Consider the following 18648-nt stretch of genomic DNA (forward strand, 5'->3'; position numbering starts at 1 on the left):
GATCAGAGAGTGTACACAGACCGAGATCACCTGTTTTGAGTGTGGCGGTGTTGGTCATCTGGCGAGACAGTGTCCTAGTTGTGAGGGGCAGCGAGAGTCTAGGAGTGCTAGAGGTAGATCCTCAGAGAGAGGAGGACGACAGCCTCAGCAGTTTACACCACGACCTTCTGGGGGACAGCCACGTATGCAGGGAGCTGGTCCGCCTCAGGCACAGGTGTATGCTTAGACACGAGAGCAGGCAGAGGAGGCACGAGAGGAGATGATAGCGGGTAAGTGTTATTTATGTTCTTATCCTGCTTATATTCTTATTGATACTGGTGCCTCGCATACATTTATATCGAAGAGGTTTGTGGTTGAGCATCATATGCGCTCGTCTCCATTGTCTATGCCTCTTTCTGTTTCGACACCTTCTGGAGTTGATATATCAGTTGTATCTATGATATCAGATGGCATTATTTCTTATGAGGGCTATGAGCTGAGATCTGATATGATTATTCTAGAGATGACTGATTTTGATTGTATTGTGGGAATTAATGTGCTGAGGAGATATTGTGCGACAGTTGATTGTTATCAGCGGGTGGTATATTTTTATACAGATGAGAAAGAGCGTTGAACATTTTATGAGAAGGGTTCTCGTCCCCGTGTTCCGTTGGTATCTGCCATCCGGTTGTCTCGGTTATTGGAGCATGGGCATGAGGGTTATCTTATTTATGCTGTAGATGTGACAGAGAAGAAGAAAGAGGTGGGAATAGAGGACATACCTATAGTTGCTGAGTTTGCCGATATATTTCCTGATGAGATTCCAGGCTTCCCACCAGCTCTTGAGGTGGAGTTTGGGATCGAGTTGATGCCAGGTACTTCCCCTATTTCTCGTACTCCTTACAGAATGGCACCAGCAGAGTTGAGAGAGTTGAAAGCCCAGTTGCAGGACTTGCTGGACAAGGGATACATTCGCCCTAGTGTATCGCCTTGGGGTGGCACCAGTCTTATTTGTGAGAAAGAAAGACGGAACGATGCGGCTTTGTATTGACTATCGACAGCTGAATAAGGTAACAATTAATAATAAATATCCCCTCCCTCGTATTGATGATTTGTTTGATCAGTTACAGGGAACCTCAGTATATTAGAAGATTGATTTGAGGTCAGGATATCATCAGATACGAGTTAGAGAGGAGGATATTCAGAAGACAGCATTCAGGACCAGATATGGGTATTATGAGTTTTAGTTATGCCGTTTGGGTTGACGAATGCTCCAGCTGTGTTCATGAGTTTGATGAATAGGGTATTTCAGCCTTATCTTGACCGGTTTGTTATTTTGTTCATTGATGATATATTGATATATTCCAGGAGTGAGGCTGAGCATGCAAGGCACTTGCGTTCAGTGTTACAGGTGTTGCGAGATAGACAGTTGTATGCCAAACTCAGTAAGTGCGAGTTTTGGTTGGATCGAGTGGTCTTCTTGGGTCATGTTATATCGAGAGATGGGATTTCTGTTGATCCAACGAAGGTCGAAGCCGTGTTACAGTGGTCCGCACCTACATCTGTACCAGAGATCCGTAGTTTCTTGGGTTTAGCAGGTTATTATCGTCGATTTATCGATGGATTTTGTTACTCATTTGCCTAGAAGTACTGGAACTATTGATGCTATTTGGGTGATTGTTGATCGATTGACGAAAGTTGCACATTTTATACCCTATAGCATGAGTAGTACGTACTTGACGATGGCAGAGTTGTATTTACGAGAGATTGTACGAATGCATGGGATTCCAGTGTCTATTATATCTGATAGAGATCCTCGATTTACTTCTCATTTTTGGGAAGGATTGCAGACTGCGATGGGGACAGAGTTGAGATTGAGTACAACTTATCATCCTCAAACAGATGGTCAGACTGAGCGTACTATTAAGACGCTGGAGGATATGTTGCATGCTTTTGTTATGGATTTTAAATCTGCTTGGCAGTCATCTATTCCATTGGTAGAGTTTGCGTATAACAATAGTTATCAGAGTAGTATTCAGATGGCTCCATTCGAGGCATTGTATGGGAGACGTTGTAGATCTCCGTTATACTGGGATGATGTTGATCGAGCTGCAGTCACAGGTCCTGATATGATTCATGAGATGCAACAGAAAGTAAAGTTGATACAGAAGCGATTGAAAGCAGCTCAAGACAGGCATGCCACCTATGCAAATAAAAGACGAAGACCTTTAGAGTTTCAGCAGGGCGATCGAGTATTTTTGAAAGTTTCTCCTTTTCGTGGCACAGTGCGATTCGGTATGAAAGGAAAGTTGGCACCGAGGTATGTTGGCCCGTATGAGATATTGCAGCGGATAGGCACTTTGGCTTATCGATTGGCTCTACCTCCATCTTTATCTGGTATTCATGATGTGTTTCATGTGACGATGTTGCGGAAGTATGAGCCGGATCCTTCACATGTGTTGGATATTTCTGAGGTTCAGTTAGATCCTGATGTGTCTTATGTTGAGAGACCAGTTTGTATTTTGGATCGATCTGAACGGAAGCTTCGTAGTAAGCTTATACCGATGGTGAAGGTTCAGTGGGAGCACAGAGGTGTCGAAGAGGCCACTTGGGAGACAGAGCGGCATATGAGGGAGCTCTACCCCTACTTATTCTGATGGTATGACGTATCTGTTATTTACGCATGTTACTGTTGCTTTTACTTAATTTCGGGGTCGAAATTCATTTAAGGGGGGTAGAAATATAATGCCTGAAATAAATATCACAAATAGTTGATTTAGTAATATGATATTACTAAATAATTAATGAATTTTAAAGAGAGAAATATGACATATTTTGGTCTTATGAAGTCGAAATGATTTGAGATTTGAAAATAACGTAGAAAACTCAAAGATATAGAAGTTTCATGTTTTGAGTTTTGAAAAATTTGATCGTTTGACTGGTCCAAACGGATATATCGACGTTGAAAATCTTAAATATTTTATATTATATTATATTATATTATTAATATAATATAATATAATAATTTAAAAAAAAAAACTAAATTTCTTAATTTGAGTCGGTGGAATTCAATTTAATTGAATTCCATTCACAGAGAGAAAGGAACGAACGGTACAGGAGAGAGAGAAAATAGAATTTCGATTTCTTTTCGATCGTGCGACTTATCGGTTTATCCAATCGACGAACCGACTTCAGTTCTGAGATCGTTGACACGAGGTCTTCGATTTGAGGTATAAATTTTGTAGTTTTGGTGATGTTTGAAATTCGTCGATTTTTGGAATAAATTTGATAAATTACTAAATCATACTGAAATTGAAGATTGTTGAGTAGTGTATGATTTTAACGAAGTACAGAAGATTATAGTTGTGTTGTTTTGAATTATTCCTAAATTATTTTAATTAGGAATTTTTAATCCTTGGGTTGAGATTGGAGAGTTGTTTGTCAGTTATTAATTCTGATTATATATTCGGAGTCTACGAAGTATAGGCTACACGTTGATATAAAGTTTTCGCAATTTGACGGATGTTGTAAAATAGCCTATTATTTGGTGTTAAATTAATTAGGGTGTATTTGATGGTAGTATTGTGAATTAAATACACCAGAATATTAAATTGTTGAAAAATACAAATTTATAATCGAGTTTTATATTTTATTGAATTAATTGTAGTTGGGCTATTTGATGTTGTGCAGTGAGGCTATTATGATTGTATTGATACAGTGATAATGATCTGATAATTGTTGTTGAATTATTTAGATACGTCACAAGCCTCGGGATCAAAGAAATAGCCAGATTTTTTGTATACTCGATTATCAGGTACGTGTTGACGTACGAGCATATGTTGTTATTGTTTTGTATTGATGAATACTATTGCGTTGAACGATGATAAATCACCGGAATTGGGTGATTTGATATTATATTTGTTGTTGTTTATTATTGTTGATACTGTTGACTATCGTTGTTGGGAGACTTCTCGTTGATGTTGTCACGTTGATGTTGTTCGTTCAACGATATTGCTGTCGCCGGTGTTGGGGTGTGACGTATCGTGGATGTTGTTATTCGTTCGACGATATTGATGTCGCCGGTGTTGGGGTGCGACGTATCGTCGATGTTGTTGTTCGTACGACGATATTGCTGTCGCCGGTGTTGGGGTGCGACGTATCGTCGATGTTGTTGTTCGTTCGACGATATTGCTGTCGCCGGAGTTGGGGTGCGACATATCGTCGATGTTATTGTTGCAGTGTGATGTTGTTGAGGTTGTTGATGGCTGATTGTCCAGAAAAAGCAAAGGGGGTATTTCTGTTATCATTTCAGTTATATCTTATGTTGTTGTTAATATAACTGTTATGTATTACGATGATGATTGTTGTATATGCTCACTTTTTTGGGGCTGTTTCTGTTGGGCAGGTTACAGGACTATGCGTGAGACATGATAGTGGTGAAGGACTAGGTGTGTCTAGTCAAACAGTCATGTAGTTGATAGTAGATAGAGACAGTATACCTTATTGTCTTATTTGAGTTGTATGTGTGTATTTATTATACTGTTTCTGCTGCATTGACGTAGATAGTGTGGGGATTGCACTATTTTTGTCGTATATGCATTATATTATTACGTCGTCGAAAAGAAATTTTTTATGCATATGACGTCACATGTTGCATGATTACGTGGCGAGGTTTGGGGCGCCACAAAAACTTTGGCCCAACTGAAGACTGCAAAACAAAAACTGATTATCAGTGATTCAGATTCGGAGAAAACTCCTTCTCCTAAGCTTGTCAAGAGACCGATGACGCAAAGAACTAAACCAATAACAGCGGTGGAATTCATTCCAACTGAGAGATTGACTCAATCAACTGCCCAACAGCCTATTCAGGCTATCCTTTGCAGGTTGTTCCACCTGATGATTCAATTACTGAAGAAAAGGCATCCGCTAAAGTAAGAGCTCCCTTGACTCATGTAAATCGCCCTACCATTTTGCCTCCGACCAGATCTAAAGGCGCTATATTGAGGGAACCAGTGGTCACCACTCACTCTGGTTTGGATATTCCTCACATTCTCACTACTGAAAAATGAAAGGGCACGCTAGTTGAAGAGCCAAGGCCATCTAATGCCATCCAAACTCACATTGACTTGGTTTGGGAACAGGTCAATGCATTTGCCACATCGAAACTAAAATCTTTTGATAGTTGGAAGAGTTTTAGGACTGAGATTTTTGCCAAAGAGCTGAAGCACAAATCCCAACTGAAAAATTTTATTAAACTTGAAGCGATTGTGTTGAATATAGTCAAAGCTGCTACTATTGCCCAGGCATTGGAGAGGCAAAAATATTTCCTTGATCAAATTCGAGCCAAAAAACTGACTAGAATGGTTGAAAAGCTGAAATCCAACTACAATCCCATAGGTCCAAATGCATATCATGATAGAGCTATGTTCACCCAACTGGACTCAGATCTTAGTGGCCCACAAAGGGAAATCAGATTTTGGGAACAGGGTCAGGAATTGGTTCTTCCTGAAAAATCCTCCTGTTCAAAAAGAGTCACCTCCACAACCGGTTGCTAAAGAACCTGTTCAGGATATGCCACAATCATCTGATGATAAACACATGTATTCCGAGGCTGAATTAACTTTTGCCAATATTGATGAAATCATTCAGACAGTAGCCCTGGAAGCTCAGCTAGAAGCAATAAATTCTGAATCAGTTGCTCCTTCAACTGAGCAACCAGCACAAGAGGTTCAGATATCATCTGAAGAACCAATTGAGCCTCTTGTTGCTGAAGAATTAATTCAGCAAGAAATATCTGCTGAGACTGAAGAACAAACTGAAGTGCCCATCCAAACTTCAGAAAAAGAACTAACTGAATCGAAGGAAACTCAATTAATCATTGAAAAGTTTCCAGCTGAAGAGCAAGCCCCAGATTTAGTGCAAGAATGCACAAATTTTTGTAGTTACAACTCAGACTGCAGAATAAGTCATTGAATCAGAAGTCCCTGATCTTACAACTGCTGAAACTGAAGTCCAAAACAGGATTCTAGTAATTTCTGATCAAGCCTCTAAAGATCAAACACAGGGAACATCTGATCAGTCACCTCCTCTTCAATCCACAGAAATGGATCTTGTCCTTGAAGAAAAACAGAATATGCAGCACAATATGCAGCAGATGATTACTGAAATCAAGACAATTCAATCCACACAATTGTCTCATACTGTCAAATTCGATTCTTCAATTGAATTTGATTCAGCAAAACTGAAAGTCATTCAAGCAACCATGGAGTCTCTTACCCGAACTGTGCTTGAGATGAAGAATAACAGATGTCTAGCTCAAAGTCTCTATACAACTCAGGATATAATCAGTCAACGAGTTGAGCGATTGGAAACTTCTGTTTCTAATAAAATGGAATTGCTGCAGACTTTTTTACAATATGTTGTCTCAAGTATCTCCTCAGATGTCAAAATTCTTTCCACTGACGTTCGAAGATTATCTGTGAAGATGGATTTGTTTGACAAAAAAGGGGAAGAAATCAAAGAGCATCTTGACAAACAGCGGAATAAACCATCTCGTTAAAAAGCAGTTAATCAGATTATTAGATTCAGCTGTTATTGAATCAAGACCTCTATCAGTTCAAGAAATTCATATCTTATTTTATCCACATAAAGTTCAGTATTCAGTTATTATTAGTTGCTGAGTTTTGTCAAACACCATAAAGGGGGAAATTGTTGAAAACCAAACTCTAAATTATGGAGTTTGACAAACTGATCAACCAAATGATACACGCAATTATATTCAGCAACTGGACTTAACAACTGAAATCAGCAGATCTAATAAAGAAAACTGATCAGTTGGAAACCGATCAGTAGATATATTCAGCCGTATGCTTTTAAGCTAAGCATCTTTCAACTAAACATGTCTCGGGAAAGAACATTCAACCGACAAAGAGACATAGCAGACTGCAACTGAATATGAAACGCCGCACCTCAATCAATACAGCTTAGAACAACGCATTTCGGCTAAAGCAGTTAAGACGCCGCATTACAATAAATGAAGCAAACAATGACCAAGGAATAATGAAGTGGCAATCAACGGATACAAAGATTCAAATATATCTCAAGTTACCGTTGGAAGGGAAGCTTATAAATATGACAGAAGAACAGCTGAATAAGAAAAAGATCACTCCATTCAAAGCTTGATGTTACTCTGCCAAAATCTTAGCTCACTCTTACTTGGTTTATTCGTAGCAGTCAAGGCTACAATTTGAGCTCATTAGCACTTTGTAATAATCGTTAAATTCGATAGTACTAAGATCAGTTATGCACTGAGAACATTTTGTAATAATAAGAGTTTCAACTTTTGGCAGTGATAAGTCCAAACTGAAGTGGGTCAGTACAAATCTTGTATTCGATCAAAGTCTTTTAGTGGAAATCCTATCCTTGAGATAGAAGGGGTGACGTAGGAGTAATTGAAATATCCGAACATCAAGAAACAATCATTGTGTATTTTATTTTAGTTTTGTATTCTATCTTTCAATCAGTTACTTTCCGCAACTACTTTAGTTTAACTGATTGTTTTTAACCAGCAAGATTCTGAGAATCAGTTTGTCACCAAACTGAACTCAAAATTCGAAAAGATCAGTTTTAATTGTGAGTGTTTATTCAACCCCCCTTCTAAAAACTCTTAATACGTTAATCGATCATATCAAACTTAATCATAAGTAAGTAGCAAAACAACGGTTGACCGTGAAAAATAATGGAAGTCATATTATGGACAGTTGCTCTAAGAACAGAGAAATAGGTAGAATTTAGAATTAACAGAGCTGGGCGAGAGAATTTATCGAATCTAGGGATGACAATGGATTTTGCCTGCCGTCCCCATCCTCACTGTCATCGCCTCATTCTCCGGTTCTATCTAACAGGAAAATTTTCATCCTCAAATACCGAATGAGCGCCCCAGAATGGTCTAATCTAATCTATATATATTTCCCTAAGCCCACGACAAAAACAATGGGCCTAATTTAATTCTATTGAACAACTTTTTCATTTTGATTGCAACATGGTCCTAGCACTTGCTGGATGCACTTGTTAGTCATAATTTATTAAATTAAATTATGCATTTTCTGTCTAATTTGAAAACATGTTTATGTTATTCTTTTTTGATTCTTTTTTGATTCTTTTATATCGTAACGATTATTTGATGAATTGGCTGTTAAGTAATAAAAAGAAACATACATACATAAATCCCCAAAGAAACATACATCCATAATCGGATTCCAGCACTCTGAAAATTTTAATTTCTCAAATCTGATGCATGATCGCAATTTCATTAACAATGCGTAGAAGAGAGAACAAGCAGAAGATCTCTAATTCTTCGTTCTTGCCTCTGTATCATTAAAAAACTATTCAAGTTACTTGAACATATATAATTTTAGAGTGGCTTGATTCTAAAATTTGAAAAACAGCTGGAACATAAATTCATTAAAAGGGGGTATTCTCTAAACATGAGTTGAGTTTTCTACCCAAATAGGCCCAAAGCTTTCTCAAATTTCATGCGCACAAATACAACAATGCAGCTATCACACACACACACACACTTCAAAAAGCATAAATTATCCCATCTGGTGTCGTTTACTCTTTTGACATGACTTGAATACACAAGTAAAACAGCTTATACAAAATCCAGGAAAAAAAAAACAAGGAAAAAATATAGGTAACACACACATATATGCTTCCAGAACATCACTTAACAAAATCAAAATTGCACTAATTTCTAAGAGGAAACCTGTTGCCTTTGTTTTGTGATCTTTGTTCTATGTTGAAGGGATATTGAGAATTTACACTAGATATTTGATCTCTTCATTTTAAAAAAACTGAATCAGTAATGTTAAATAAGATTTTGACACGGTATTGTTTTAAGAATCAGGGAGAACAACTACGTGTTCTTTCAACTTCTAATACAAAAATTGAATGTCAAAGATAAAATTACACAATTTGAAATGTGCTCATTTTGGCCTTTCTTTGCATGTCTGGTGATGTCAACAAAAAGGAATTTATAAATGGCACAGTAGCAAAACTAACAGCATTGTCCATTATAGTCTACTGCATATCCTCCTGCATATCCTCGTGATAAAGGTGAAGGCCAAGACCGAATCGAGCGCAAGCTCGTCGAAATGCCATTGCTTCCGCCTTCTGCACTGCATCTCCGTAGCCGCCTTCCTCGCTAACTAAAGCAGTTCCTGTTGATTCCCTATACATCTAGAGCAAATACGAGTATAACAATGATGGTCCACCAATGATTTTTATTGCCTTGAAATTTTATTTGAGCCAAAACATTTTGTTAATTCATTGGACTGAGAAAGGAGAATTCAAGAATTCATCAGCATGCTAACATAACACAATCAGATACCGAATTTAAAGATGCAAGATCTTTTTTTAAAATAAATAAATAAACTTTCATGCACATACAAGCTGTTCAGCAAAAAGATGATCTTATACCAATGTAATTGGTCCAAGGCCGAGCTAAAAGAATCGAAGGCCACGAGGCACATAAGAGTTAAAGAAGGAAAAAAGGAACGTCGGATATCCCAACACAATATTCGAGCTATCAATAATCAAAATGGAGCGAGTAAAAAAGAAATAAAGAAAGATAATTAGCAGCAGGCAATGGATAGTGTACCTCTGCATCAGTCCCATAAAGTGTAACGCGATAGACAACAGACACGGATTTTCCATGGGGTGAATAAGTGATGCTGCGGACCTCACCAGACCATTCTACACAATTGAAACCTCATTCCTTAAGTGCAACAGTAACTCGATAATTTGAACAGGAGAGACTCATACCTGGAGCATGTAAGTTCATAATCCGATTCACGATATGCCTACAAAAAATACAAAATTAGTTAACAGCCCACGAGTTTTAATAAACTATAAAATCTTAATCTTTACCAAGGGATGTATTTGATGGAGAAGCCATCGGGTTGGGTTCGACGACTGAGGAGGGATTCGGGCACTTTCTTGTTGAGCTGTTTAAGAACTTGTGAAAGAGGCCTGCCTATTCCCGAGGTCTCAACGACGTCGTCTTCTTCTTCTTCAATTGTTTCTTTACGTGGTTTAGCAGATGAGAAAGAACGGAAGTAGTAGTTGCGGGTCTTCAAGCTTGAAAACCCTCTTCGCACCGCCATTTTCCCCAAATACCCACGAGAACGAACGATCAGAATTAACACAAATAAATAAAATTGTTAGGTTTGAGGCCATACATCATCAATAAATTTATCCTTTCTACTTGAAATTTTGGTAAAATTAGGCGTAAAATAAATTTTAAAACTCGTCCATGCTAAGATATTATACTTCAAGCATAATAATTATTTCCATTTCCCAATACAACTATCTTTGCAGTTGAGCCCTATATTTTTTTAGACATATTATTAATGTGGTTTGATTTGCAAAGGTTAGCTTGAGATTTACTTAATGCGAACCGATTTATAACGATTAAAAGTTCTCTCATTTTTTTTTTTAAAAAGAAAAATGAAATCTTGTATTAGTTTTGCTCTTCCTAGATAGTTCCTGCTACATATATTATATAATACAATGTATGCTATGTAAAAAAATATAAAGAATGAAATAATTTTTAAAAAAAAGTTGTAAATTTTTTAAATTGAACGATATAAAAAAATATTAAAATCTTGTAATTAGTTTGATAAAATTAAATGATTTTTAAGAAACTCCAAAATTATGTCATGCATTCATAGAGATTTTATAAGGTGATCTTGTATTTTATATATATATATATATATATATATATATATTAATAAATGTTTATCACCGTTATTTAATAATCTTTTCTTATTAATTGTTAAATATTACAAATAAGATATTAGTTAATGTAATATAGCAAGAGGACAACATTAATTATTAATCATAGCCAATTGTTGAACGTTGATAGGATATGCGTCGGACGGAGGCCCCGCATAAGCCCTGTGAGCAAGTATAGCATCCACAGCTTGTGTTGGATGGAAGGCATCCCAAAACACATACTCATTCCTGTTGGCACATGGGGTGGACCAAGGCATGCACGTTATCTGTCCTTGGTTCCTCCCTATTCCGCAGCACCCTCTGTCCACCACCCTGAACCCGTATCTCTCTGGATTGTTCAGTACGTCCCCGATCGCACCGTATGTGTTCCCGTAAACGAAGATGGCCCCGGGGTGGGTTCCGTTGTTCATGGTCTTCACCAGGGATAGCAACCCCTCGTTGAACGCACCCAGCATTTGGTTCACGTAGTCCACGCACCTTCCTGCCGGGGCCTGCCCCGTGGCTAGCTGGCTCGGTATGCAACCCAGCGGGCCTACGCCTGCCACCACTATTTTGCGAAGTCCCAAACTGTACAGTGTGGCGAGTTGTCGAGCATAATGAGCGAGGAGAAGATTCGCGAACTGGGAGGGATTATAATTGAAGCTAGAGGGATACATTGCTGGCAGCAAATAGTTGTTGATGTAGTCGTTACTCCCGAACACCAGCACTGCTATGGCTTTTGCTAGATATCGGCTAAGGTTCTCTCCGGTCATCATGGTCCTCAACTGACTCAACGTTGTCTCAAAGTTAATCACTTGTTGGCTCAATGAGTACCTGTCTCCCTGCATGCCCATATATATTTATATTGCAATTATTATATATATACGTACACTAGTGACGTTGAAATAATTAATTTATAACTACATACGAAGTGTTGGCCAGTTTCGTCTAGGATGCCACCAGCTGCAGAAGCATAATTGACTCCTCCCAAAATTTTAGCTCCAGAAGTGGTGGGATCTGCAAATGGTGGAGGAGCTGCAATACCCAACCACCCACCTATATATGTATGTGATGGGATTAAAATGAATGAATGAAGAAAGAAATTGACTTTTGTTATTTAAAACAAATATATATATATATATATATATATATATATATATATATATATATATAGATCGACTACGTACCAAGGTAATCAACAAAAGTGTTTCCATTTGAGAATCTTCCGGTGGATCCAAGGTTGGAATCGATTCCATAGGGATAGTAGTTTGATTTGGCCATAGAATTGAGGAAATTGTTATTTCCATTATCCACCAAAGAGTCCCCAAATACGAACAATGTTGTCACCTGTGCAGCATTTGATCCTATTTGATGATCTATTGCACCTTTACTGTACTTACTATTAATATTATTAGTGGATGAAAACACATTCACCACCAAACCCATCATCACTACATGATGAACTAGTACTGTTATGCTGCAGCAATGACCCCTTCTCATTGCCCCTAATAATAATTATGAATGAGACGGAAAGTTATTTCGACCTAATTGAGAAAAGAAAATATATTCTTTGAAATATGAAAGGTCATGCTTTGAATGCAATATATATGTAGAAATTTTATACACATGGAATGAGCTCTTGTTGCTATATATAAAATGTGTGTGTCATGATCTCCTCACTTCCTAGGCACCTTTTCCTAATTTTAGAGCAACTAATTCCATATCTAGTACCCTTTTAAATTTGGATGCATCATCTTCAATTTCATTCTTGCAAGGTACAAATAGTGTGAATCAAAAATCATTTGATCACACTATTTTTCCAAAAAACAATTGGTTGGATCAAACAATATCATCTAGACTTTCCCAATTCAAAATAACCATATTCTGCATGTCCATTTCTGTTTCTTATATCCACGTACGACATCAATTGTTCACTTTTTATTTTCTTCTTACATTCAAGGATATATCTATCTTGTCCTAGACTGTAGCCCGTCTCCAATTTTTTTTATTATCTGTGTAAATTTTTTATTTAGTCCACTAAAGCTCAACTTTTCACACCCAAAGTCCATCCCATCTCCTTAATTCTAGTACATTTTTGGGGGAAAATTGTATTTTAGTTCTGTAAATTTGTCATTTTGTGTTTTTGGTTATCCATGTTTTGGAATTTTCATTTTAATCATGAAATTTTTTATTTTTGCAATTTTAGTTTTTTTCCATTGGAAGTGCTGATGTAGCATTATACACATCAGTGTTATATCAACGATGTATTGTTTCCATGTCAGCGTCAAGCCGAAGAATAAAATTGCAAAAAAAAAAAAATAGCAGACTAAAATTGAATTTGATAACACTGAGGACCAAAATTGTAAAAAGACAAATATATATGACTAATTTTTTTTAATTTTGTTGAACAGTACAATGTAATGACTTATAAATGTGTGTGTGTGTGTGTGTATATAATATTACATAAATTAAAACCCAACCCAACTCTAATTCTGGATCCGTCTCTGGAACGATTAATGCTACTCTTAAACTTGTGCTCTATTTTTATAGAGAATAAATTAATACAACAAAAAATGAGATATCAAAGATGGCTTAAATTCAGAACCGTAACACTATATTAGAAGTTGACAGAGAGAATTCTGGTAATTTGATTCAACCATATGAAGTTTGTCAAAATGGTGGGAAAGGAGCTGCAGTTGTCCATTGTTTAGTTGACGTCGAACAAAATGACAATCATTTTCGATGTGCTACGTTCTTTCATGGAATATAGGATTTGACGTGATATGTATATCCGCGAGGTTGTCGCGAAATATGACCGATGGCTGGGGAGAATCAAATGATAGATATTTGAGTAAAGCTCGTAACCAAATATGTTCACTTGCTGTAGATGCTAGAGCATGATACTCGACTTCGGCGGAAGAGCGAGAGACCGCGACTTGGCACTTTGCTTTCCATGAGATGAGGCAGTCACCTAAGAATACACAAAAGCCAGTGGTTGATTTACGGGAATCCACATAAGAACCCCAGTGAGCATCAAAAAAGACCTTAAGTTGCAAGGGAGATGCTGCATAGAAATAGAGGCCTTGACCTGCAATACCTTTGAGGTATCTCAAGAGATGGTGAATAGCCTATAGATGAGGAGATCGAGGCTGAGATACAAAATGGCTCAGCTTATGTACTGCATAGGTAATGTCTGGACGTGACAATGTTAGATATAGAAGTCGAACAACTAGGCGGCGGTATCGTGTGACATCGGGCAGAGGGTCGCCATCACAAGAGTTGAGATGTCTTAAGATCCATGGGAACATGTACCAGTTTGCTACCCAAATAACCAGTGTCTTCGAGTAATTGGAGAGTCTATTGGCGTTGAGATATAACTATACCCCGTGAGGACCGAGCGATTTCCAGTCCCAGAAAGTATTTCAAGTCCCAAGGTCCTTGAGTTTGAACTGAAAGTGAAGAAACGCCTTCAGAGAAGTGAGAATATCAGGACAAGTACCTGGAAGAATGATATCATAAACATATACTAACAATGCTATAAAAGAAGCCCCGGAACCATTGTTGAATAGAGAGTAATTAGATTGGGATTGCATAAAGCCAAATTCAAGGAGGGCTTGAAAAAACTTAGCATACCATTGAAGTGAGGCTTACTTAAGTCCATAAATGGATTTATGGAGACGACAAAAGAGTTTGGACATGTTCTGGCCATGCTCCCCCGGTCGATGTGATCCCAAGGGAAGGTCCATGTAGACTTCTTCAAAGAGATCACCATTAAGAAAGACATTATTGATATATAGTTGAACTAATTTCCAATTCCGAGAGACATCGAGCAACATTTTGACAGTAACAAGTTTTTTTGTCGGGAAACAATGTCCATAAAATCGATGCCTTCTTGTGGTTTATACCCTTTGCGACCAAGAGAGCTTTGTAGAGCTCCACAGACCCATCTGCACTCATTTTCACTTTATAAACCCATTTGGAACCAATGGAATGCTTACCAACCAGTAGAGGGACAACCGACCAGGTGTTATTCAACTCCATGGCATGCAATTCAAGGTGCATGGCCTCTCGCCATTCTGTATATTTGATTGCTTGATGATAGAATTGTTGTTCAAATGAGATGAGATATTTAAAGTGACATATTTATAAGGAGAAACTAACGAATCATAGGACAAAATTTGGGAGATATGATATCGAATATGATGGTAATCATCTTGTTGGAGTTGGATAAAAGATTACAATGATAATATCACGAAGGTAGGCAGGATGACCATGGGAACAAGCTGATCTACGAGGTGCCGTAATATCATATCGACAATTAGAAGATGGTGGAGTGGAGTCGGGAATGGATGTTTTAGGATATGTGGGAATAAATGATTTTGGTCGGACGAGATCCAAAAAATGATCAGGCATGAAATCCGGTGAATGGATAGAGTGAAAAAGGAAATATATGTTCACGAAACATAACATCCCTTGACAAGAATATTTTCTTGGTCTCAATATCAGAAATCTTGTATCCTTTTGTTCCATGTGAGTAACCAAGAAATACACATAGTCGAGCACGAGGGTGGAACTTCGAGCGGTTGTGAAAAGTCGATGCAAAAATTAGGCATCCAAATACTTTGAAATTCGAGTAGTCGACAAGTTTGGAGTAGAGAAGTTCATAAGATGCTTTGTGACCAAGTTGAGGTGAAGGAGAGCAATTAATAATGTAACATGCAAGTTAGTAAGCATTCAGTCAAGAACTGAAGGGGAACTCATGACTGAAATTAAAGGACACGAGCCACATTTAACAAATGCCGGTGCTTCCTTTCAACTACAGCATTTTGCCGAGGTCTATCGACACATGAGAACTGATGTAGGGATATGAGAACTTTAACTCAAGAGCATTATCGTACCTAAACATTTTGATCATGGTGTTGAACTATGTGGATATCATAGTGAAGAACCGGGGAATGATCACTGCTACACCACTTTATTGCAAAAGAGAAATGACCAAGTAAATCTAGTACAATCATCTACCAGTGTAACAAAGTAACAATGACCCAAGTAAGATTGTAAATGAAAAGAGCCCCAGACATCACAGTGAATAAGGTCAAAAGGTTTCTCGGACAAGTGATTATTTGAAATAAACGAAATATGTCTTTGTTTAGCAAAAGGGCAAATACCACAAGGAGCAGTAGGACAATGTTCTATGAATTGACAGTGGATTTGATCCTTCAGTTTCTCGAGTTGTTTGAAAGATATGTGTCCAAGCCGATGGTGCCACAGTGTTGCGGAAATTTGATTTACAAATGCCTCTGAAGAAGGACTGAAGCTTGAAGAAGCCGGAATGTACAAGCCTCCAACTTTCTTACCCTTGACAATCATCCTCTTGGTGCATGTCTCTTGAATGGACACGTGATATTGGTGAAAAGTAACCGTAAAGTTGGAATCAATCGCGAGGGCACTGACAGAGAGTAAGTTGAACTTAAATTCTGGAATATAAAAAGCGTTCCGTAGAAGAATATGAGAATTCAACTTAATATCACCGTATGATTTTACATGGATGATGGTGTTATTTGGAAATGTGACTGTAGAGTCATCGAGTGGTTTAAACTCTAGAAAGGAGGTAGATGAATAACATATGTGACTGGATGCACTAGATTTGAGAATCCATACATTAGAGTGTAGCAAATGGGACTCTAAAAAAGCAGAAAGACAAGTACCTATAACGGGAAATGAAGATGATCCTTCTATTGTTGATGGGGAAGCAGCATTCTGAGTTAGATGTGTGGAGAACAAAGTCATCAGCTGTTGACATTGTTCTGGACTAAGGGAATGAAAAAAATTTGGAGTTGATGCATTGATTCCATCCGAAGAATGCTGAGCCACTTGATTGACAGTAGCTTTGGGGATGGATGTGGCCAAGTAAGGAAGATACTTTAATGTTGATTTATACCCTGGGGGATACCCATGAATTTTGAAGCAAGTATCAACGGTATGTTCATGGATATGACATTTTGTGCAGAATGGTCATTCTTTCTTCCTATATTTTGACTTGTTCAGCTCCTCAAGATGATGATGATTCTGTTTGGGAGGAGGATGATTCTCGACAGCCAGAGCCACATTATATTGTAGCTTAAGTGAAGCGGAATTGCAAGGGCTGATGGTACGTTGGCGTTCTTCTTGCAGGATCAGAGAGAAGACTTTATCTATTGGAGGTAAGGGATCCAATAGAAGGATTTGTTCCCTTATTTGAGTATAGGTATCAGTAAGGCCCAAGAGAAATGCTATCACATATTCAAATTGATAGAAATCTTGGGAGTTCTTTAGTGCCTCCACAAGAACAAATGCCACAGGTGCACACAGGATGAAAATCACTCAATTAATCCCATAGTGTTTTCAACTTGGTAAAGAAGATACTGACTGAATGCTGTGATTGATCAAGATTAGTAAATTCACGACACAATTGAAACAACCGAGGACCATTGATTTGTTGGAATCTTTCTTTAAGATCGATCCACATAGCCTGGGAAGACTCAGAAAACATGATGCTAGCCGAGATTTCCTTAGTGACAGAGTTGAGAATCCAAGATATCACCACATTATTGTTTCGAACCCAGGCATTCAAAAGAGGAATGTTGGTTGCAATAGGTTTAGAGATGGAACCATCTACGAACCCTAACTTGTTTTTGAAAAAAAGTGCTATCAACATCTCTCGACTCAAAGATGCGTAAAATGAGGCCTTATTTATAGCTGAAAAATGACATGTCCTTTGTTTTCCATTCAGCTGAATTGTGCCCCTTCATTTGCCCAAAGATGATGCTCCAAATAGCCTCCAATGGTAAAAGATTATCCACAACCAATGGTCACCTTGGTGCACTGAAAGATCACTCCTTTTACATTGATTATGTCCTTTTTTTAGCTGATCCCATGGCCGGATTTTTTTCTTTTAGGACAAGCATCAATGAGCTTCTTTGAACTGAGGGTTTTAGCTTGTGAGCTAAGAGTTTCTCCTTCCGAGCGACTTCTCTTCAATTCTTATGGTTTTTCACTGTCGGTTTCTTTTTGAGCTACTTCCGAGCGTTTTGAGCTGAAAATCTACGTATATTATTGAGTTACTTTAATTAAAAGTTGAATTTTATTGCTTACTTGATTGCTTCGAAAATTCCGGGTCCTCACAGTATGTGACTTAATTGGTTAAAACCACAAAATATTATTAAAATAATATTATTTTTACATAAGATTTATTAAAACCTAAACCGTAAATTTGCTCGATGAACACCTACTCTATTATCGTGTAACTTTAGACAGATATTACCGTGCAAGAATATATATGACTACAAATGGCGGATTTATGGTGGGGATGAATTTTGTGGAAGTGGACCATTCCACTATATCAATGTCAACTGAGAAAGGACAACGTTTATTATAAATACTGAGAATTTGTCTCTCATTTACGAATTATGGGGTTCTTGTGTTGATAATGAATGCATCGGTTCATACAGAGAAATATGGATCAGGAAATTAGACTAGAGGATTCCGTTGCACCTATGACAAACATGGTGGGATGATTGTTGCTATTTTAATATTATGTCTCTCTCTTTTTCTCTGAAACACCAAATACAAACACTCAAATATTCTGTTATATTTTATTTTATGGTCTGCAACTCATGCTTTTGTGTATAATAAGTTGGATGTTTAAGAGGAATGTGGTGGATTACTGGTATGTATAAAGGAAATTGATGAATAACAGTATCTTAATAATAACTTATATATGATATGAATTTATTTATTACATGGCTTCAAGCATTTAAAATGATGGCAATTGCGGAGGTGGGGAATAACCTGATAACCTATGTTTTCTATGATACACACTTTCCTTTGTCCAAATCAGCCAACACCGTAACA

At 37.6% G+C, this 18648-nt stretch overlaps 2 protein-coding genes across 2 annotated transcripts; both read right to left on the bottom strand.

Moving 5' to 3' along the window:
* Positions 1 to 8692: 8692 nt before the first annotated feature.
* On the bottom strand, positions 8693 to 10205 carry LOC140819463 (DNA repair RAD52-like protein 1, mitochondrial). Its single transcript, XM_073179567.1, has 4 exons — positions 9910 to 10205; positions 9805 to 9842; positions 9641 to 9735; positions 8693 to 9219 (listed from the first exon to the last, which is right to left on the bottom strand). The coding sequence occupies exons 1-4, from the start codon at positions 10143 to 10145 to the stop codon at positions 9061 to 9063; spliced, it is 528 nt and encodes a 175-aa protein (XP_073035668.1). The 5' UTR covers positions 10146 to 10205; the 3' UTR covers positions 8693 to 9060.
* Positions 10206 to 10788: 583 nt separating this feature from the next.
* On the bottom strand, positions 10789 to 12320 carry LOC140820334 (GDSL esterase/lipase At1g71250). Its single transcript, XM_073180682.1, has 3 exons — positions 11943 to 12320; positions 11684 to 11811; positions 10789 to 11597 (listed from the first exon to the last, which is right to left on the bottom strand). Exons 1-3 carry the CDS (start codon positions 12253 to 12255, stop codon positions 10869 to 10871), a joined length of 1170 nt encoding a protein of 389 aa, XP_073036783.1. The 5' UTR covers positions 12256 to 12320; the 3' UTR covers positions 10789 to 10868.
* Positions 12321 to 18648: the final 6328 nt, after the last annotated feature.

The sequence above is a fragment of the Primulina eburnea genome, chromosome 18 (genome assembly GCF_022965805.1).
Source record: "Primulina eburnea isolate SZY01 chromosome 18, ASM2296580v1, whole genome shotgun sequence".
NCBI classification, from domain to species: Eukaryota; Viridiplantae; Streptophyta; class Magnoliopsida; order Lamiales; family Gesneriaceae; genus Primulina; species Primulina eburnea.

Bases quoted from the DNA above. Each gene is read 5' to 3' on its own strand.
- LOC140820334 (XM_073180682.1), bottom strand. From the start codon at position 12,255: ATGAGAAGGGGTCATTGCTGCAGCATAACAGTACTAGTTCATCATGTA. The intron at 11,812-11,942 runs GTACGTAGTCGA...ATACATATATAG, and splicing joins CACTTTTGTTGATTACCTTG to GTGGGTGGTTGGGTATTGCA. The intron at 11,598-11,683 runs GTATGTAGTTAT...ATGGGCATGCAG, and splicing joins ACGAAACTGGCCAACACTTC to GGAGACAGGTACTCATTGAG.
- LOC140819463 (XM_073179567.1), bottom strand. From the start codon at position 10,145: ATGGCGGTGCGAAGAGGGTTTTCAAGCTTGAAGACCCGCAACTACTAC. The intron at 9,843-9,909 runs GTAAAGATTAAG...TATTTTTTGTAG, and splicing joins TCCATCAAATACATCCCTTG to GCATATCGTGAATCGGATTA. The intron at 9,220-9,640 runs GTACACTATCCA...TATTTGCTCTAG, and splicing joins TTTATGGGACTGATGCAGAG to ATGTATAGGGAATCAACAGG.